The sequence below is a fragment of the Electrophorus electricus genome, chromosome 20 (genome assembly GCF_013358815.1).
Source record: "Electrophorus electricus isolate fEleEle1 chromosome 20, fEleEle1.pri, whole genome shotgun sequence".
NCBI lineage: Eukaryota > Metazoa > Chordata > Actinopteri > Gymnotiformes > Gymnotidae > Electrophorus > Electrophorus electricus.
The window spans coordinates 15,310,229-15,329,603 of NC_049554.1; the positions used below are offsets into that span (position 1 = coordinate 15,310,229).

Genomic DNA, 19,375 nt, shown 5'->3' on the forward strand with positions numbered 1-19,375 from the left:
AGAAGCACTGTGTTGCGAGAGAGAGAGAGAGAGAAGCACTGTGTTGCGAGAGAGAGAGAGAGAGAAGCACTGTGTTGCGAGAGAGAGAGAAGCACTGTGTTGCGAGAGAGAGAGAGAGAAGCACTGTGTTGCGAGAGAGAGAGAGAAGCACTGTGTTGAGAGAGAAGCACTGTGTTGAGAGAGCGAGAGAAGCACTGTGTTGAGAGAGCGAGAGAGAGAGAAGCACTGTGTTGAGAGAGCGAGAGAGAGAGAAGCACTGTATTGAGAGAGAAGCACTGTGTTGAGAGAGAGAGAGAGAGAAGCACTGTGTTGAGAGAGCACTGTGTTGAGAGAGAGAGAGAAGCACTGTGTTGAGAGAGAAGCACTGTGTTGAGAGAGCGAGAGAAGCTCTGTGTTGAGAGAGCGAGAGAGAGAGGAGCACTGTGTTGAGAGAGCGAGAGAGAGAGAAGCACTGTGTTGAGAGAGCGAGAGAGAGAAGCACTGTGTTGAGAGAGCGAGAGAGAGAAGCACTGTGTTGAGAGAGCGAGAGAGAGAAGCACTGTGTTGAGAGAGAGAGAGAAGCACTGTGTTGAGAGAGAAGCACTGTGTTGAGAGAGAGAGAGAAGCACTGTGTTGAGAGAGCGAGAGAAGCACTGTGTTGAGAGAGCGAGAGAGAGAGAAGCACTGTGTTGAGAGAGCGAGAGAGAAGCACTGTGTTGAGAGAGAGAGAGAAGCACTGTGTTGAGAGAGCGAGAGAGAAGCACTGTATTGAGAGAGAAGCACTGTGTTGAGAGAGAGAGAGAGAAGCACTGTGTTGAGAGAGAGAGAAGCGCTGTGTTGAGAGAGAGAGAGAGAAGCGCTGTGTTGAGAGAGAGAGAGAGAAGCACTGTGTTGAGAGAGAGAGAAGCACTGTGTTGAGAGAGAGAGAGAGAGAGAGAGAAGCGCTGTGTTGAGAGAGAGAGAGAGAGAAGCGCTGTGTTGAGAGAGAGAGAGAGAGAAGCGCTGTGTTGAGAGAGAGAGAGAAGCACTGTGTTGAGAGAGAGAGAGAGAAGCACTGTGTTGAGAGAGAGAGAGGCACTGTGTTGAGAGAGAGAGAAGCGCTGTGTTGAGAGAGAGAGAGAGAAGCGCTGTGTTGAGAGAGAGAGAGAGAAGCACTGTGTTGAGAGAGAGAGAAGCACTGTGTTGAGAGAGAGAGAGAGAGAGAAGCGCTGTGTTGAGAGAGAGAGAGAGAGAAGCGCTGTGTTGAGAGAGAGAGAGAGAGAGAGAGAGAAGCGCTGTGTTGAGAGAGAGAGAGAGAGAGAGAAGCGCTGTGTTGAGAGAGAGAGAGAGAGAGAGAGAGAGAGAGAGAGAGAGAGCGAGAGAAGGAGAAGCACTGTGTTGAGAGAGAGAGACAGAGAGAGATGGGGAGAAGCGCTGTGTTGAGAGAGAGAGAGAGAGAGAGAGAAGCACTGTGCTGAGAGAGAGAGAGAGAGAGAAGCACTGTATTGAGAGAGAAGCACTGTGTTGAGAGAGAGAGAGAGAGAAGCACTGTGTTGAGAGAGAAGCACTGTGTTGAGAGAGAGAGAGAAGCACTGTGTTGAGAGAGCGAGAGAGAGAGAAGCACTGTGTTGAGAGAGCGAGAGAGAGAGAAGCACTGTGTTGAGAGAGAGAAGCACTGCGTTGCGAGAGAGAGAGAGAGAGAGAAGCACTGCGTTGCGAGAGAGAGAGAGAGAGAAGCACTGTGTTGCGAGAGAGAGAGAGAGAGAAGCACTGTGTTGCGAGAGAGAGAGAGAGAGAAGCACTGTGTTGCGAGAGAGAGAGAGAGAAGCACTGTGTTGCGAGAGAGAGAGAGAGAAGCACTGTGTTGCGAGAGAGAGAAGCACTGTGTTGCGAGAGAGAGAAGCACTGTGTTGCGAGAGAGAGAAGCACTGTGTTGCGAGAGAGAGAAGCACTGTGTTGCGAGAGAGAGAAGCACTGTGTTGCGAGAGAGAGAAGCACTGTGTTGCGAGAGAGAGAGAGAGAAGCACTGTGTTGAGAGAGCGAGAGAGAGAAGCACTGTGTTGAGAGAGAGAGAGAGAAGCACTGTGTTGAGAGAGAGAGAGAGAAGCACTGTGTTGAGAGAGAGAGAAGCACTGTGTTGAGAGAGAGAGAGAGAGAAGCACTGTGTTGAGAAAGAGAGAGAAGCACTGTGTTGAGAAAAAGAGAGAGAGAAGCACTGTGTTGAGAAAGAGAGAGAGAGAAGCACTGTGTTGAGAAAGAGAGAGAGAGAAGCACTGTGTTGAGAAAGAGAGAGAGAGAAGCACTGTGTTGAGAAAGAGAGAGAGAGAAGCACTGTGTTGAGAGAGAGAGAGAGAAGCACTGTGTTGAGAGAGAGAGAGAGAGAGAAGCACTGTGTTGAGAGAGAGAGAGAGAAGCACTGTGTTGAGAGAGAGTGAGAGAGAAGCACTGTGTTGAGAGAGCGAGAGAGAGAAGCACTGTGTTGAGAGAGAGAGAGAAGCACTGTGTTGAGAGAGAAGCACTGTGTTGAGAGAGCGAGAGAAGCACTGTGGAGAGAGCGAGAGAAGCACTGTGTTGAGAGAGCGAGAGAGAGAGAGAAGCACTGTGTTGAGAGAGCGAGAGAGAAGCACTGTGTTGAGAGAGCGAGAGAGAGAGAGAAGCACTGTATTGAGAGAGAAGCACTGTGTTGAGAGAGAGAGAGAGAAGCACTGTGTTGAGAGAGAGAGAGAGGCACTGTGTTGAGAGAGAGAGAGAGAGGCACTGTGTTGAGAGAGAGAGAAGCACTGTGTTGAGAGAGCGAGAGAGAGAAGCACTGTGTTGAGAGAGCGAGAGAGAGAAGCACTGTGTTGAGAGAGAGAGAGAGGCACTGTGTTGAGAGAGAGAGAGAGAGAAGCGCTGTGTTGAGAGAGAGAGAGAGAAGCGCTGTGTTGAGAGAGAGAGAGAGAGAAGCGCTGTGTTGAGAGAGAGAGAGAGAGAAGCGCTGTGTTGAGAGAGAGAGAGAGAGAGAAGCGCTGTGTTGAGAGAGAGAGAGAGAGAAGCGCTGTGTTGAGAGAGGAGAGAGAGAAGGAGAAGCACTGTGTTGAGAGAGAGAGACAGAGAGAGATGGGGAGAAGCGCTGTGTTGAGAGAGAGAGAGAGAGAGAGAGAGAAGCACTGTGTTGAGAGAGAGAGAGAGAGAGAAGCACTGTGTTGAGAGAGAGAGAGAGAGAAGCACTGTATTGAGAGAGAAGCACTGTGTTGAGAGAGAGAGAGAGAGAAGCACTGTGTTGAGAGAGAAGCACTGTGTTGAGAGAGAGAGAGAAGCACTGTGTTGAGAGAGCGAGAGAGAGAGAAGCACTGCGTTGAGAGAGCGAGAGAGAGAGAGAAGCACTGCGTTGCGAGAGAGAGAGAAGCACTGTGTTGCGAGAGAGAGAGAGAGAGAAGCACTGTGTTGCGAGAGAGAGAGAGAGAGAAGCACTGTGTTGCGAGAGAGAGAGAGAGAGAAGCACTGTGTTGCGAGAGAGAGAGAGAGAGAAGCACTGTGTTGCGAGAGAGAGAGAGAGAGAAGCACTGTGTTGCGAGAGAGAGAGAGAGAGAAGCACTGTGTTGCGAGAGAGAGAGAGAGAGAAGCACTGTGTTGCGAGAGAGAGAGAGAGAAGCACTGTGTTGCGAGAGAGAGAGAGAAGCACTGTGTTGAGAGAGAGAGAGAGAGAAGCACTGTGTTGCGAGAGAGAGAGAGAGAAGCACTGTGTTGCGAGAGAGAGAGAGAGAAGTACTGTGTTGCGAGAGAGAGAGAGAAGCACTGTGTTGCGAGAAAGAGAGAGAAGCACTGTGTTGCGAGAGAGAGAGAGAAGCACTGTGTTGCGAGAGAGAGAGAAGCACTGTGTTGCGAGAGAGAGAGAAGCACTGTGTTGCGAGAGAGAGAGAAGCACTGTGTTGCGAGAGAGAGAGAAGCACTGTGTTGCGAGAGAGAGAGAAGCACTGTGTTGCGAGAGAGAGAAGCACTGTGTTGCGAGAGAGAGAGAAGCACTGTGTTGCGAGAGAGAGAGAAGCACTGTGTTGCGAGAGAGAGAAGCACTGTGTTGCGAGAGAGAGAGAAGCACTGTGTTGAGAGAGAGAGAGAGAGAGAGAAGGGGGACAGTACTGTGTTGAGAGAGGAAGACAGAGAAGCACTGTGTTCAAACCCCAACGCAGGGCCTGCTGGCCATCAGCCCAGGAGTTACACTAAGGCTGAGAGCAGTGGGCGGAGAGCAGGAGGCCTGAGGAGCACATTAGAGGAGCCTGGGAGGGGTCTGCACTGCCCTCCAGGCTAAAGGGCACAACCTTCAGACACGAAGCTGTGGCTCATCAGCACCTCTGAACCCTACTACAGGGCACCGGTTTAGACAAAATATTTCAAGGACACCAAGCTAATTCAGGGATTAGGAGAATTCCTGAGTTACAGATAATGACAACCTGGGTAATGCAAGGAAACGACAGTGTTGATGTGGCAACACGAGGGAAGCAGTCAGTTCTGAGGGAGTTTCTTCACACCGTTTCATAGGCCCAGACTTAAGGGGAGGCTCTCCTACTCTTAGACTTTACACCATGCCAATGCTCATAGACTATTTGGAGCAAACCAACATTGGCTTGTTTTCCTGGAGCTCCTCAGACAGTCCGGCCTGCCAGAGGCACATGGGAAGGGAGAAATTTGCAAAACAGTTTCATCCTCACTATTTATAACCAGTGCCACAGGCCCAGAGCCTGGAGCCAGTCAGGGGAGAGGACGCTGTCACTTCCACTCCATGTCATTGGCAGTTTGCACCACCAGGTAGCCCATAAATACTGAAATATTCTCTCTTTATTTTCTTATATTTATTCTCTCTTTCCCCCTCCATCTCACTGTAGCTCTCTCTCTCTTTCTCCCCCTCCATCTCACTGTAGCTCTCTCTCTCTCTCTTTCTCTTTCCCCCTCCATCTCACTGTAGCTCTCTCTCTCTCTCTTTCTCTTTCCCCCTCCATCTCACTGTAGCTCTCTCTCTCTTTCTCTTTCCCCCTCCATCTCACTGTAGCTCTCTCTCTCTTTCTCTTTCCCCCTCCATCTCACTGTAGCTCTCTCTCTCTTTCTCTCTTTCCCCCTCCATCTCACTGTAGCTCTCTCTCTCTTTCTCTCTGTGTGTGTTCCATCTCTCTCCAAAATGCAGGGAAACCAAGCTACAGCATTCGGATCCACACAGTCGTGCAGAGTAGCAGCTGAAAGGGAGCGAGGGAGAGAAGGACAGAGAGAGTGAGAGAGAGATACTGAGGAGGGGGAGAGAAGGAGAGAGAGAGGGAGAGATGGGGAGAGAGGGATTTGGAGGTGGAAGGGGGGGGGAGGGAGAGAAGGAGCGATGGGGGAGGGGGAGAGAGCACACGAGTTAATAATCCCAAAAAGATATGTGAGAGTGGGAGGGAGGGACTGTCATTACAGAGGTATGGAGAGACAGAGCGAGTAGTCTGGGGACAGTGGGGGAGGCCCTGGTTTATTTCAGACAGCACAGATGAAGCTGAAGCGAACACCTGATTGATGAATGTGTGCTTTTGTCTGCCACTCACGTTCTCCCCTTTTGCCCATTTTTTCCCCTCGCACCAATCAGAGCTGACTTCACATCAAGGGCAAAGAAGCAGGACGGCATATGTGCACTGCATGTATATAACCACATGATCCTGCATCAGGTTATATAATGAGAGAAAACAGGGCTGTAGTGGATTGCCAGTGTAGACTGAATTTCGAGCAGTACTGCTGTGGAACCCTCTCACCACAGTAAAACGGTCATATGACCAGGAATGGCGCTAACAGAAGTCCATCGCAGAGCAACACCACAACACACACCCACACACCCACACCCACACCCACACCCACCCACACACACCCACACACACCCACACACACCCACATCTACTTTGCCTGCCATCCTGCAGGACATGGGTTGTGAAGTCCCAGCCTTCACAGCCTAAAATAAGCGTTTCCAATTTTTTCTTGTTCAGAAATACCATCAAATGCAAATGACTGAATTCCCTTTCCAATCTCTCTTCCATCACCATTTATAAATGTATCTGAATTGCAGCTGTGCATAACTTCCCATATCACAACCCCCAAGTACCTCAGAACCATCAAACGGTTTCCTTTGTAAGAATTGCCTACCCTCACCCTTTGCATAGTGCGATAAAAGCTGAAATCTCACTGCACTGATGAAACACCATGACATTTAAAAACACTTCATCTTGACCTGGTTTCAGTGTGGCTATGTGAAACCTGTAATACAGCTCTCCTCACTCTGTGGCAGTGTGCTGTGTGCCTCTCCTCCTGCCCTCCTACAGCGTGGGACACTGAAGTGGGACACGTTACCTGGTGAGATATCCTGGAACAAAGACTTCCAGATTGTGTACTGCAAGGGCCCCATGTACTTGGAGGTTGGGAAATCTTCATAGGTCAGGTTGGTTTCATGGATTTTGCCTTTAATTCTGCAGAGACACAAGAAAATACTTCTTCACTAGAAACAGTTCCTGTACTCCTAGAGCAACAGGACAAATCTTCCACTGCGAAAGGTGCATGTCTTACAGAACTGTGAAATCAAACAGCTCAGATTGACATACGGACACAGGGTTAGCACTGTTAGCATACGTGCTGGTGCAGGCGCATTACTCAGACTGTTCCCTGGCTCATATGGCACTCCCCTCCCCTCCAGCTGGGAGAATAACCCCACAGCCGTTAGCTGCCCTGTCTTTAAAGCTTAACAGCTTTACCTAAACAAACATTTACCTGTCATTAAACTTAAATAGCCTATAAAGCCCCATCTAATCCCAGTTCCTGAAAGTTCAAATCCCTCATTTTCATCTTCTCACCTCCATCAGTGGTTGCAAGCTATGGTAACACTGGGCTGACAACTGCCATTGGTAACACTGGGCTGGTAACACTGGATTATAAATTTTAAGTTCAAATATCCTGACTTGCCTTGGTAGCTTCCACCAGCAATACTCTCCACGAATCAGACGCTCCCTGACCAGCGTTTACAAGAAAGGGAGACAAGGTGTTACAGACCAAACAGTCACCAAATCTCAGACCCACCCCTCCCTCCCCCAGCTGTGGTCCCATGGCCCCACCCAATAGTCTGCCCCACCCCGCTGCCCACCTCTCAGACGTGAGGGCCACGCCCTCCAGGAAGTCATGGCGGCCTGTCTCTCCCAGCTTCTCCTGCAGAATCTGGATGCCCTCCTTGACGTCCCGGAGCTGCTGGCTGTAGCGCTGGATCTTGTGCTCAATGTCGGCGAGGGCGCGGGCCGTGTCTGCCTCCAGCTCCTCTAGCATGCTCTTCTGTCGCTCGCGCAGGAAACGCTGCAGCTGCTCGAACGCCTCACCGATTGTGGCCCGCAGGCTCTTCGCCGAAGACTGAGGAGAGACGAACCACCGTTAGAGGGGCAGCTCCAGGAATCCCAGTGAGATTAGTGACTGGTTGTGTCAGTCAGGTGGGGGGCAATCACTCGGGCACGGGCCAAACACATTAGATCAGCGTTCAGTGAGTTATAAGGTAAAGACACAATGACTACTTGATTAGTTGTGAATGGGAGGACATGCCAGAGACAGAGACCATTTAATCTGTTAGATCACTAAGCATAGAACACTTTTAGATGAAAAAGACAGCTGTAAGTATAAAATGTTTCCATCATCATCATCAATCTACATAACGAAGGAAGCAAAATGATATCAAACTCAGCCAATTATCCTGGTCTCCCATGGTACAAAGTGAACTAAATGGGAATTGGGCCATCAGGCAAATGGGTCTAGCCAAAAGGACAGGTCGGATAAACCAGAACGGCACAGGGGAAGGAAATGAACAGCACAGATAAAAGCAGAACAACAACGACAGTACAGGTAAAGGAGAAGAACAGCACAGGTGAACCAGGTGATGTCCACAGCCGGCCGACAGGCCAATAAGTGCTGAATGTTAAAGAAGGGGGCATTCAATTGGGAAGGAGAGGGGGAGGAGCTGAGCTGAAAATGAAAGGACCCTGGAGGAGGTGAGAAGGGCAGAAGACATGTGAGGCATTGGCCAAGAAGAAGAATAGTCTTTCAGGGCAATGAGCGCAACACAAGGAGAGCTGAGCGCGCTCCAGAGAACCAGGGGCCGAAAGAAGAGACGCTCCAGGCACATCTGCATAGAGCCAGACACATGCAGGAGAGCGGCTGATACAATAACCCCAGCACAGAGCCTACCAGTGTGCAGACGCACATCTGTCCTGGCCCACACCCTGGCCCACTGAGGCCAGTCACTGCCATGGCATGGTAAAACTAGTTAACCATAAAAAATAAAAATAAAAAAAAACAACTACAAAAACAATCAATCAATCAACCAATCAAACAACCACCACCACCACTACTGCTACAACATCATTAACAAGAATAATCTGGTCATAATAAGATATTATTCCTATGCTCCACGACATTTTAAAGCAGACTGGGTGACATCATCATTACACATATTTTAACCAGAACAGATCATATATTGTAGTGCAGTGCAGACTTGGCCGCTCTGATGGGCTGGTTTGTGTGAGCTCATAAAAAAAAAAAAACAAGCCAGCAAATGAACAGGCAGACAGGCAGGCAGGCTGCGCTCCATGTAGTTCGACAACGCAAAAAAACCCAGACATTTTAAAAGTTAAATATCATGGCAGCCCCCTAGTAATTACTCAAGAGTCAAACCAAACACTGACAGACAGAAGAGTGACCACACAGAGACTGTGGACTCAGGCTAGACACCTCATTACATGGAGAGATGCACCAAACGACCATCACAAAACCAGCAGGACAGAGACCATCAACAGACAGGGTACCAAAGTGCTGGGTGTCTCTGGGAGAAAACATCACAAGTATCCTATGCATCTTATACTGAGTGGTGGTAGCATGTGCATCTGACAGTCTGAGTTTTCCAAATTACAAAAAGCAGGAGAAAAGGGGAGTGCCATCACATGTGGACGCTGGCTCGATTACTGCCGCCATGCTTTAATCAGCTAACCGAGTATGAGATATGTTGTGAGTGAGACAGCTGTACATCCTCTTTCAGTCAAACAGCCTTGCAAAAACCAAACGCACTTTCTCCTCTTCTTTAAAGCAGCAGATGTTCAAAGGGAGACACCATTTCCTGGCCACCAGGAAGCAGAAATCCTGTTAATACCGTTTATCTCCTCCAGAAGACAGGAGGGATTTGCGCTGGGACTGTGGGCAGGACTGGCCCACCTACCCATGCTGATGGATGTGCAGCACAGAGGCTCCTCACTCCTCGGCCCTGGAGATGGGGCTGCTTAAAAGGGCGGCCCTGCCCCACAGAGGAGCCTTCCAGCAGGGCGTTCTGCGCCCACAGCCGGTAATCAAGCTCATCTCTCTGTGACGACTCCAGACCAGAGATGGAGCGCTCTGGTGTGCGCAAGGTCACATCCGATTTGGACAGGAAGACAACAACTTTAACAAGAAAGGGCAATCATTAAAAACACCTTAGTACTAAAACACAGAAGGTCAAAATAAGTTTGTACATGAGCAAAAGACCAATAAAAGGAGAGGCTAAGTTCCTAAAACGGCTTCGTGTCATGTGTGAAGTGGGCTGAGGGCTGAGCTAACTCGCTGGTTAATCTCCATCTGGCTCAAGCATCCAGTAAGCAGAGTCTCAGGCAGGATGGAGCTGACTGCTCTGGAGCGCTCTGAGAAACAACAACTGTCAAGAGCACCATACCACTGAATTTTTTTTTTTTTTAATTTTAAAAAATGTGTGTGTACACACACACACAATATTTTTTTATATATATTTAAACAGATAACATGTATACTTCATGAAGACTCATGAGTTTTCTGTGGTAAGAGTTTAACCTGGTGTACAGACTCAGCTGTAACACAGAACAAAGCAGCGGTCCAGGATAAACAAACGTGGTGCTACATAACGCCATCAGTGGTGAATCACCGACTAAAACAAGGAGTTTACATCTAACAGCTACTCCATAAGCCAATCTGTTTGCTGGAACGTGAGTGAGTGAGTGAGTGAGTGAGTGAGTGAAACACTTCTAGAGGCAATAGGACGCTGGAGAGACCTGTTATGAATAGGTAATGGACACAGTAGTCATGTGTCAGCTGCTGCTGGAAGAAGTCCTTTTTGATTTCCACATATCTTGGTGCCAGGCCTGGTTTAGAAAGTCAGTTAAAGGTGAAAAATAGATGTTGTTAACATCAACATAGCACACGCCTCCCTAACCAGCTAAAGAACGCTAGCTTGACCTCCTTCAAAATCATGACTGGATCCACTTTAAAAATATATATATTTTTCCTTATTTTTAAATCTATGTACTTACAAATGTGTCTCAAGAAGAATGTCTGACTTGACTTCCTGCCAGGAGTCAGTGATGTGTGATACAGAACCACACAAGCAATAGCGTACATGGAAAACCTGACATCTGGTCTGGGAAGGAAAACGGGTCTGAGATTAGAAAAGAGAAGGGTTAATCAGTGGAGGACTGAACGGGGCATTCAGAGCTCCATCGGAGTTTTATATGTGAGCATCCTCATCTAAAGTAACCGGGTCAGTGTGGCTCTCTCACCTGTGGCTGTCTCACCCTAGGCCATCACCTACTAAATGTGGTCAGTCCATCTGAACCCTCAAAAGGTTCTATGTTGTTTTTTTACAAACTGCAGGATGGCAGGCAAAGTAGATGTGGTGTGTGTGTGTGTGTGTGTGTGTGTGTGTGTGTGTGTGTGTGTGTACCTTGGTCTCGGTGAGCTGTCTCTGGAGCAGCTGCAGGGCCTCGGTGTGACCCCTCTCACTGTCCTGCAGGGCTGTCAGCTGGTCCTTCATCTCCCTCTATACACACACACACAAAATCACTTTCAGCCCAATAATTATAGAAAACGACCGGGTGAACCGTCTGAAAACAGTCAGAGAAAAAATACCTCAGGAAATCGAATCTCAATCAGTTGCCCTCATTAAGGGGTTTGGGCCATTACATTTAATTTCCCTATAAATATAACCAGTCTGAGACTCCTGCGCTATGGTTTGGAAATTTCTTCATTATTCAACTTTGAAAACAAGATGAATTTTAAAGTGTATTTCTGAGTCCCACCACAGACAGAAATACTCATCATGAAATCACAACTTACTGCACATGTACATGCTAAGGCAAATTTATCATCACAGTCCAGGGACGACGGAGTCCAAACACAAAAATAGATGAAGAAGAAACAAGACACTCAGTAAGGCCTTGTTCTGCCAGACCACCATTTATTACACAGCAGGCTTTCATATTCCACTGATGTAGTTACAGTCAGCGTTACCAATAAATGGGACTGATGTTAGAATGATAGCTAAGTGCAGAACACACAGTAACGTTGAGTAATTGACAGCGTTGGAGACACGTTGAGTAGTTACATAGATACAAACATCTTCATGCACCAATACACTGTCATAGCCCTTCATATAACTTATTACAATAATATATCAAGCAAGGATATATACAAATTGAAATGTGTGTCAACTGTCCATCCCAAGTCCAGTGTTCTATGCAAGTCTCATTGTAAACTTCTACAACCATCAGCCATGATAAAGGTGTAGGACCCAAAGTGTCATGAAGAGTTTACAAGCATTTGACGAACAGTGTTCTGATGTAGGTCCTGAGAGGCCTAAGGTTGAACAGTATATGGGCAGTGGTAGCCTGGTGTTCAGGACTTTGGCTAACAGTCAGAAGGTTGAGGGTTCAAAGCTTGGTTCTGTCATGCAGCCACTCCTGGGCCCTTGAGCAAGGCCCTTAACCCTCTCAGCTCCAGGGTGCTGTACAACAGCTCACAAAGAAGATGGAAAATTTGAAGAGATACATTTAATAGTATTGTGTATATCACCAAATAAAGGCTTTCCATCTGGCCTAGATCTTAATCTGCAGCCAACTCTCGATTGCAGTATCGCTCCCTTACATATCTACAGAAAGCTGGATGCTTTGCCTCAACACCACACATCTTCTGCAACACCACCTAAATCTAACTCAGGTTATGCATTTACACAGCTTTCAACACTAGCGCTTCAAGGACAAGAAACAGAAAAAGCAATTCCACATTTCTCTTGGGGGAACATGGCTATACATTTTAATGAGGGGGAAGGTGGCTCAGTTCTCTGCCAGCTAGCTCTTCTGGTCTGTGGGGTCTACAGTAGGCTGGGAGTCGGTCACAGTGTGTACCTGCTGACTCCACACCTGTCTGTGTTCCGGGAGGGAACACCACCTCAGTCTCACCATCAGCACCGCTCACTAAACGCAAATTTTGGTGACTAAACTTCATGACTTTTTGTTAACAAAATGTCTTTTTCCCTGTCCTGTGGGCCAAGGCTACAGGTCTGCAGAGAACAGAGGGCGCTCCATAAATATCTGCAGTGATGCAGCTCGACAAGGTGAAAGTAAGTTGCATCTTTGGCAATCTGCTTCCCTGCATGGAACACGGGTATCTCTCCCAGAGACTGTGGCTGCAAGGTGTCTGCGGGGCTGGAGTCACGTTCACCAGGACACGGCACCATGGAGAAGGACGTCACTACTGGCAGATTATACATCCAAACACTTACCTCACGCGTGTAACCCTACTCGCACGTTCACACTGTGGAGCATCTGAGATTAACCACAAAGGTCACGGGCAGCGGGTCCTACAAAAGGACCTGGGCTCTGAATTTCACAATGCTGGTCAGGTTTCAGCATTCCTCATTAAACACAAGCTCCCTGCAGAGACGTGTTAGCCTGCACTCGCACTGAGGAAGGTAACAGAGATACACAAGGCTACATAAATAATGACGAAAGGCAGCCATGGTCAGGTCGGACAGACACACAAACACACACACAAACACAGGTATGCTCTGTGAAGAACGGTTTGTGGTGTCTGGGTGATCCATCACACATCGCCCTACCCATCCTGTACCCAGTCAGCCATAATGAAAAATGCAACCGTGCAGAACATGTATTCTAATGTGGACCCCTGTCTCACCACCAAAAATAACTCCCAAAATGTGAAATATATCGACTCAAACGCCAACAACAACAACCCTTGACAGCATAATATTGCTGAGGTGGACATGTGGACATCTAACTCTCAGGCTAAGCACAAGGCTGCATAAACCTAATTATGTGCAGGGCTGGAGGCATGTTGTCGTATGGACACACTGAACGGACCCCGTCAGCCTCAAGTTCTGTTGTCAGGCAGGAAGAAAGCGTGGTAGCTAATCAAGCAGGACGTGGATTCTGTCATGTGCATCACAGCTGGAGAGCCTTCGTCTGCAGCCTGCGTCCTCGTCACAGACACAGGCGGGCAGGGCCTCAGGGGCGGCACGAGTCACCTGCCATAACAGGACGCGTCTCTGTGAGAAGACACTGCGAGACGTTTCTGGGGCTCTTCGGAGATGTCAGAGTCAAGAGTGAGCAAAGCGTGAAAGGAGGCGCCATTAATATCAGATGAAGTCAGCTGAATGGAGATGAAAGCTACAACACAGCAGGGATGGCTACTGCAGGGACAGCTGGAAAAGGGTTTGGACCTGCCAAGACTTTTCAAAAAGCTTGATACCTCTGCATAACACCACTCTTTGTAACCATAATCTGGTATTAGTATATTTTAATGTTTAGTGGTTACTCTCAGTTTAGCACTGCTCCTTCTGAACACTGTTCGTCGCGTGTTTCTGTGTGTAAAACAACACGAAGACCACAATAACTTAATATAGTGTCCAGAGGAACAATGTTGAAACACTGGAAATAAAGATAATGACTTATTTCCACACTGTATATTTATTTATTTGTCTATTTATTTAGTTAATGTGCATCTACTGTGCACAGCCACTGTCTGGTTTCATGATGCTGGGAGGGTGTGTATTCATCATTAACACGTTTGGTGAGGAAGGCTCTCTGGCCTGTGCTGTGAGGAGACAGGGCCCAGTTACACAGCACACGGCAGCGTCCTGTTCTCATGCAGGCTGGCAAAGATCAACCCGTAGGACCCGCAGGTCTCAACATCCACCTCCAGGAAACCACTTTCTGGAGGTAGAAGCAGAAAGTCCCTGACAGTAAGGCTGTAAACAAACAGGAACAAACACACACATATGATGTTCAGGAATTTCCTAAACTGGATTAATGAGAATGTGTGGCACAATCACAAATCCCACGTGACTAAGGTCTACCGGCTAATTTTTTTTTTTTTTGCTGTTTTCTTTTGTACTTCGACAGAAGCGGATTCACAGTAACAGATGTAAAACTCCTGCGTCATCCAGTTTCTCAGAAGGGTTTTTATCAAGCAGTTGGTGAAAACCTAAGCTCTAGTATGTGTTTCCTTAAGTTCTGACCTGTGGCAGATAGCAACTGCGGTCATTCCTGATAACTTTCATTTCCTTTTTGCTGTGAATTCCCACTGTAGTGTGTGCGCAAGGTTGAGGAGATTACCAGGCACCCAAAGAGGACGACATTACACTGTGCTCAATGCATGGGCTTGAAACCTCACATAAGCCAACAAGACCAAGTAGAGCAAGATGCAAGAAACTCCAAGATCATGAGTCCCAGGCAGAACACATTCCTATAAATATATAAAAGTCTCCCAGGATAAGTGTCTGAAAAAGTTTAAAATGTCGATAAAATGAAAGGCTCCCATATAGATCCAATCGCATACTGGTACTTTGGTTTTGATATATCTATGTTAGGGTTCTGTGCTATGATAACCAGCGAAGGAGGAGAAGAGACCCTCCAGTGTAAGGAGGAGAAGGAAGAGGAGGAGGACAGAGACCCTCCAGCGTACTTGCTCCTCCTCTTGCGTGAAATTCATTTTCTAAAGTGGCAAAGGCCACAGGAGATAAATGACCCACAAGTCCACAGAAGTGCTGAGTCAAGATGAGAAATCTCACAGAAATTTCATGTCCTTTCAAAACCATCATACGGCGATTGAGTCACGCCTCCTGTCCCGATGGCCTCATCTCCCTTGGCTTCAGTGTGTATAATCCGTGGGAGGGTCTGGCAGGCTGCAGTTGGAGCACGTCACCCACGCCACAGACCAGACACATAGCGCCGAGGCACTCTAGATCCACCGCTCAGCCTGGAGGGAGAATGACTGGATCGACAAACATGTGGTGCTCTGTCTCGAGGAGAAAAAAAAAAAAACGAGAGAGAGAGAGAAAAAGCAGCATGGTCCAGTCGGACTGGGATAAAGTGGGAATGCCACATGGTGGGATCCGGCATGCCTGAGGACCAAGTTGTGCTCTCTGGGGCAGTGAGGAAGGCAACATACATATCCAGAGCGCTGCAGGCCGGTCGGGACGGCGGGGGCTTCGCGGGGGCTGAGACAGGTTGTGCTGCATGTCGTGAGCGCTATAACGAACAGTGTTTTAGGCCTCCCGCTGACGGAACCAGTCTATCCACCTGCCAGCTCCGACCGCCCTCTGACAATCACCGCTCCACTTGGGCCGAGAAGAGACAGGGGCTCCGCGGTTTGCTAATTGATAGATGTCAGTGCAGAGATTGTGGAGATCAGAGGAAGGGCCAGGGGAAAAAGCAGGCAGCAGAATCAAACTGGCTAGAAATATCAGCACCACCACAAAACCGAGAAAACAGAGCCCAAACTGTGATACTGCAGACACTTGGGTGTGTAGTACCTGAAAAACCCATCAGCCATGGAATATTAAAACCTTATTAAATGCAGTGCAATGTTGCAAGGAGTTCATAAATATGGACTACATCCAGTGGCTAAAAAGCACATTCATATTTCTGTGATTGTTAATCTGGTTGTATTGCAGTGTGGCAGTACAGACTGTGTCTGGAACACCCTTCATCCGCCCAGTCTGGGCTGCCTCCATTCTGCTCTAGATTTCCCTTGTGGACTGGTGATTTATGGTTGACAATACTGCTGCCTTAAAGGGGGACATATGAAAAAACTGATTTTTCAGTACTTGTGCACATATATTTGGGTATCTGGAGTGCCTACCAACAAACAGTGAAATAAGAAAACTCAGAAAACAGGATAAAACAAGCAGATCTGGCAACCTATATGTCACTAAGGGAGTCATTAGTACTACACCACCCTCATCTGAGTGTCTCCACCCACAGCTTATATGCATCACTATGAGGTAAACAAAGGAAGTTCTGTGTTGTTGGCTGCACAGAGCAGCACAAATCGCTACATCAGCTCCTGGCCTCAGAGGACAGAAGAGCTGATATTAGATCTTCCAGCACTAATGTGAGAGCAACAGATAAGGCCCTTAGCCAACATGTACAGAGAAAGGTTGAAAGGTGTCTTCGTTAACAACAAACCACTCAGCCACGTCCTGCTGAATCCTCAGGCTCAGACTCTGGTTCAAACATGTGTGAGTGTACTGTGTTCTCTAGCAGGCATGTTTCTCCCAGGGTAGAGCCGAGCGATATTCGCGTCAGCATGCCCGTGGAAAAGGGAGGCTGAAACCCACCATGCTAAACAGGGTGAGAAGGCTGCTGTGGGGTTTGAGCCTAATGTTAGACTAAAACATTTCAGTAAGACTGACCCAATTGGACTGACCCCAGAGGACAGAATGGAGTTAAAGTATGCAGTCATGTAAATGATGAACGTGGAAAACTGTGCAGTCTTCCAGGACTGGCAGCAGGAACACAGCCAGATACCTCACCCTACCCCAGTGTGCTTTTATTTGGACATGATATTTATTTGGACACAGCAGTGCACCCAGATGTAAGGAAATAAAAATAAATACATTTCAGAGATTTCAGAAGAATGTGATGGATTAAAAATGAATAAATAGAAGCTGAGACTCAATGTCTTGGTATTTATTAGAATTCCAAAGACACACTCGACCAAAAGTCGCTGTGAGGTTTAATATAAACTATTTCTGCTCTCGGTATTTAGCAAAGGAATTCCAACTTGACATATGAGAGGAATCTCATATCCTTGGCAAAAGAGGGTGGATTGTGGGCCACTGACAGACGCTGTGTGCACAAGGCTGCAAATAGAGCCTGCTGACATCACACACGCTTCCAGAACAGAGACATACACATCTTGTGGTGCCTTCGGCAGAATAATCTACAGCGGTCCCAGAAATCAGTCAGGCATGCACGATGACTTCTGACAGGGCTGTGGGACCATATCCGAATATCACTCTCACAGCCAGTGCAAGGCAGCCTGGACATGGCTAGCGGAGGTGAAGCCCCTGGTTTAAGTGAACTCTCCAGACAAGTGGTGAGTAATCAAATGTCCTTGAGGTTTGAGGTCAGAGTAAAACGAGAAGCACCAAACCTTTCACCCGAACAAAGATGGAGCAACGTGTGGGCGGCTCAATGGAAGAGAGCAGAGTGCAGCTCACCTTTCCACAGAGACCGGAGGACACGCCCCCTCTGCACAGAGAACAGGGGGGGGGGTGCACATGAGTGGGAGCAGACAGAACATGAGTGGAGGGGGGCAGAGAGTGCACCGGTGAAGGACCAAAACGCCCACGTCCACCAGACGGCTTTGCACCACTTCGCCTGGACGATCCATTATCATGCCGACAGCAGCTCCACATATAATAACAGTGCTTTGACTGCAGAGTTAGGCAGGGAGTCACGTACTGGGCCGTCTACAATAATGCACTACTGCCTGTGTTATGCCTCAAATAGGAGCAGTCAAAATTTTAAAAACTGCAACCAGAAATTAGGGGTGTAGTGAGGAAGCATGCATGCATTTCAATGGATTATCTGGCACCTGTGGCAGAAGAGTCTGATGAACGGCTTTATGTAAGATGGAAGACAAAGATGTTGGACATACAGACAACTTTATGTCAGTACGATGAGATTACAGCTTTGTGTCAGTATCAGTATGATGGTAATTCAGCACACTGCATAGGGATGGGGGAAGGTCATGGCTGTGACACACAGAGAGAGCTGCCTCCATCTCCACCAGCAGGAGTCAGGGACAGATCTGCACTGTGCTGGGCCAGATGACAGCCCTTGGAACCAAATTGTAAATGAGATGCTGTTGTAGTGTTTTACAGTCAGTCAAGATAAACCACACAGCTGGACTCCTTCACGTGTTACACAAAGAAACTTGTTAAAAAGCTCTTCCCTGTGTCCACCGGCCAGAGGGGAGGCAAACTGTTAGTGTGAAGTCAGGGGCCTGCCTGCAGTGTGAAAGGGGTCTGTTACAGGCTATATTTGGCTGACTTGTGGGTTTCATGTAGGAAATCCCACACGCACCTAAATTAGCAAGTTTCACACACAGAATAGAAGTGGGCTGTATGTGGGGGAACTGATATTTTACAAAACATTCACATACTGATACTCTCACAGTCATGTTTAATTTGTACAAACACTGATCTACATAAAGGTATTTACAAAAAAACAAAAACAGTTTTAGTATGAAAGTTATGTAGAGACTCAGCAGGCTCATACAGTGGCACTGGGTGAGAGTCCACACGAGTTACAATAACCTACAGACCATTTAATGAACTGACTTGACATAAGAGTGCAGGGTAAACGTTTCACTCTTTCAGCATCAACTTTTTTTACTTTAATAAATTTGACTACTTTTGATGTTATTTTCCTCTCCTCTTTTTCGCAGCAGAGAAGTAAACATTGTCTTGGAGGCCTTTGGACTGTGCACAGTTGGAAACTGAACATTATGTGCGTCTTTTTATACAAGAAGAAAAAATACTCAGTATTCCAGTTAATGTTGGTCGGCGCTGGTATTTTCTACGTTAATAGGGCTGAATGAGATTCATTTTAGCAGTAACATAATAGCAATTAACAACATGCATTAGTGGTAAACTGTGCATTGCAGCAGGCATACAGAAAACACAACTGATGTCAGATTACCAGAATACCTCTGGGATACAGCAGGACAAATTCACATTCAACAGCAAATATCTGACTAATCAGGGCTTTCACAGCACAGAGTGAAAATTCTGACACTGTTTCACTCATGATGACTAGTTTTCAGGCAGACATGCTTAATTGCAATTCAGAAAGCAGATGACTGAAAATCCACTGATTGTAGAACTTCAGTTAATAACTGCAAAAATCCCAATGTCAGTGCCAAGATGCATCTTCAGTAACATAAAAAAAAAAAAAAACGATGTTTAGGGCTTCAGTGACAAACTGTCATTTTTATTTCTGCAACTCTTCCTGAAGGGTTAGACGGGTGATGAGATGTGATTCAGCAGTCACTTGGTCTCGCTCCCTTTCCTAAGATCACGTTTACAGAGGTGGAAACATGTTTCCCAGAGGGCTCAGGGCAGTCAGCTCAATAATTCATACCAGACTAATCAGACTAATGATCGGAGGGAGAAACACAAGGTCAGACCCACGGCAGGCTGCAGATGAAACGCTGATGTTGGCCAGACCCCTCCAGGTTACTCCCGGCACCCTGGCCAGGCTCTAGAGCTCCTCCACCCTGCACCAGGGTGGGGTGCCAGTGAGCTGCCTGGATC

The 19,375-nt window shown here is 47.5% G+C and overlaps 1 protein-coding gene across 5 annotated transcripts in view; it reads right to left on the minus strand.

The window, feature by feature from the left end:
- LOC113582001 (E3 ubiquitin-protein ligase TRIM62-like) overlaps window positions 1–19,375 on the minus strand; it is a 40,735-nt gene that overhangs the window by 13,024 nt on the left and 8,336 nt on the right. For 2 of the 5 annotated variants that reach the window (XM_035520478.1, XM_035520477.1), the window contains exons 3-6: window positions 10,697–10,792; window positions 7,085–7,341; window positions 6,907–6,951; window positions 6,301–6,416 (exon numbers count right to left, since the gene is read on the minus strand). In XM_035520478.1, the coding sequence (XP_035376371.1) occupies window positions 6,301–6,416; window positions 6,907–6,951; window positions 7,085–7,341; window positions 10,697–10,792 (514 nt within the window). Of the gene's footprint in view, window positions 1–6,300; window positions 6,417–6,906; window positions 6,952–7,084; window positions 7,342–9,190; window positions 9,409–10,028; window positions 10,119–10,286; window positions 10,412–10,696; window positions 10,793–19,375 lie in introns of those variants that run through there. The other 3 variants (XM_035520480.1, XM_035520481.1, XM_035520479.1) reach the window with 3 other exon arrangements.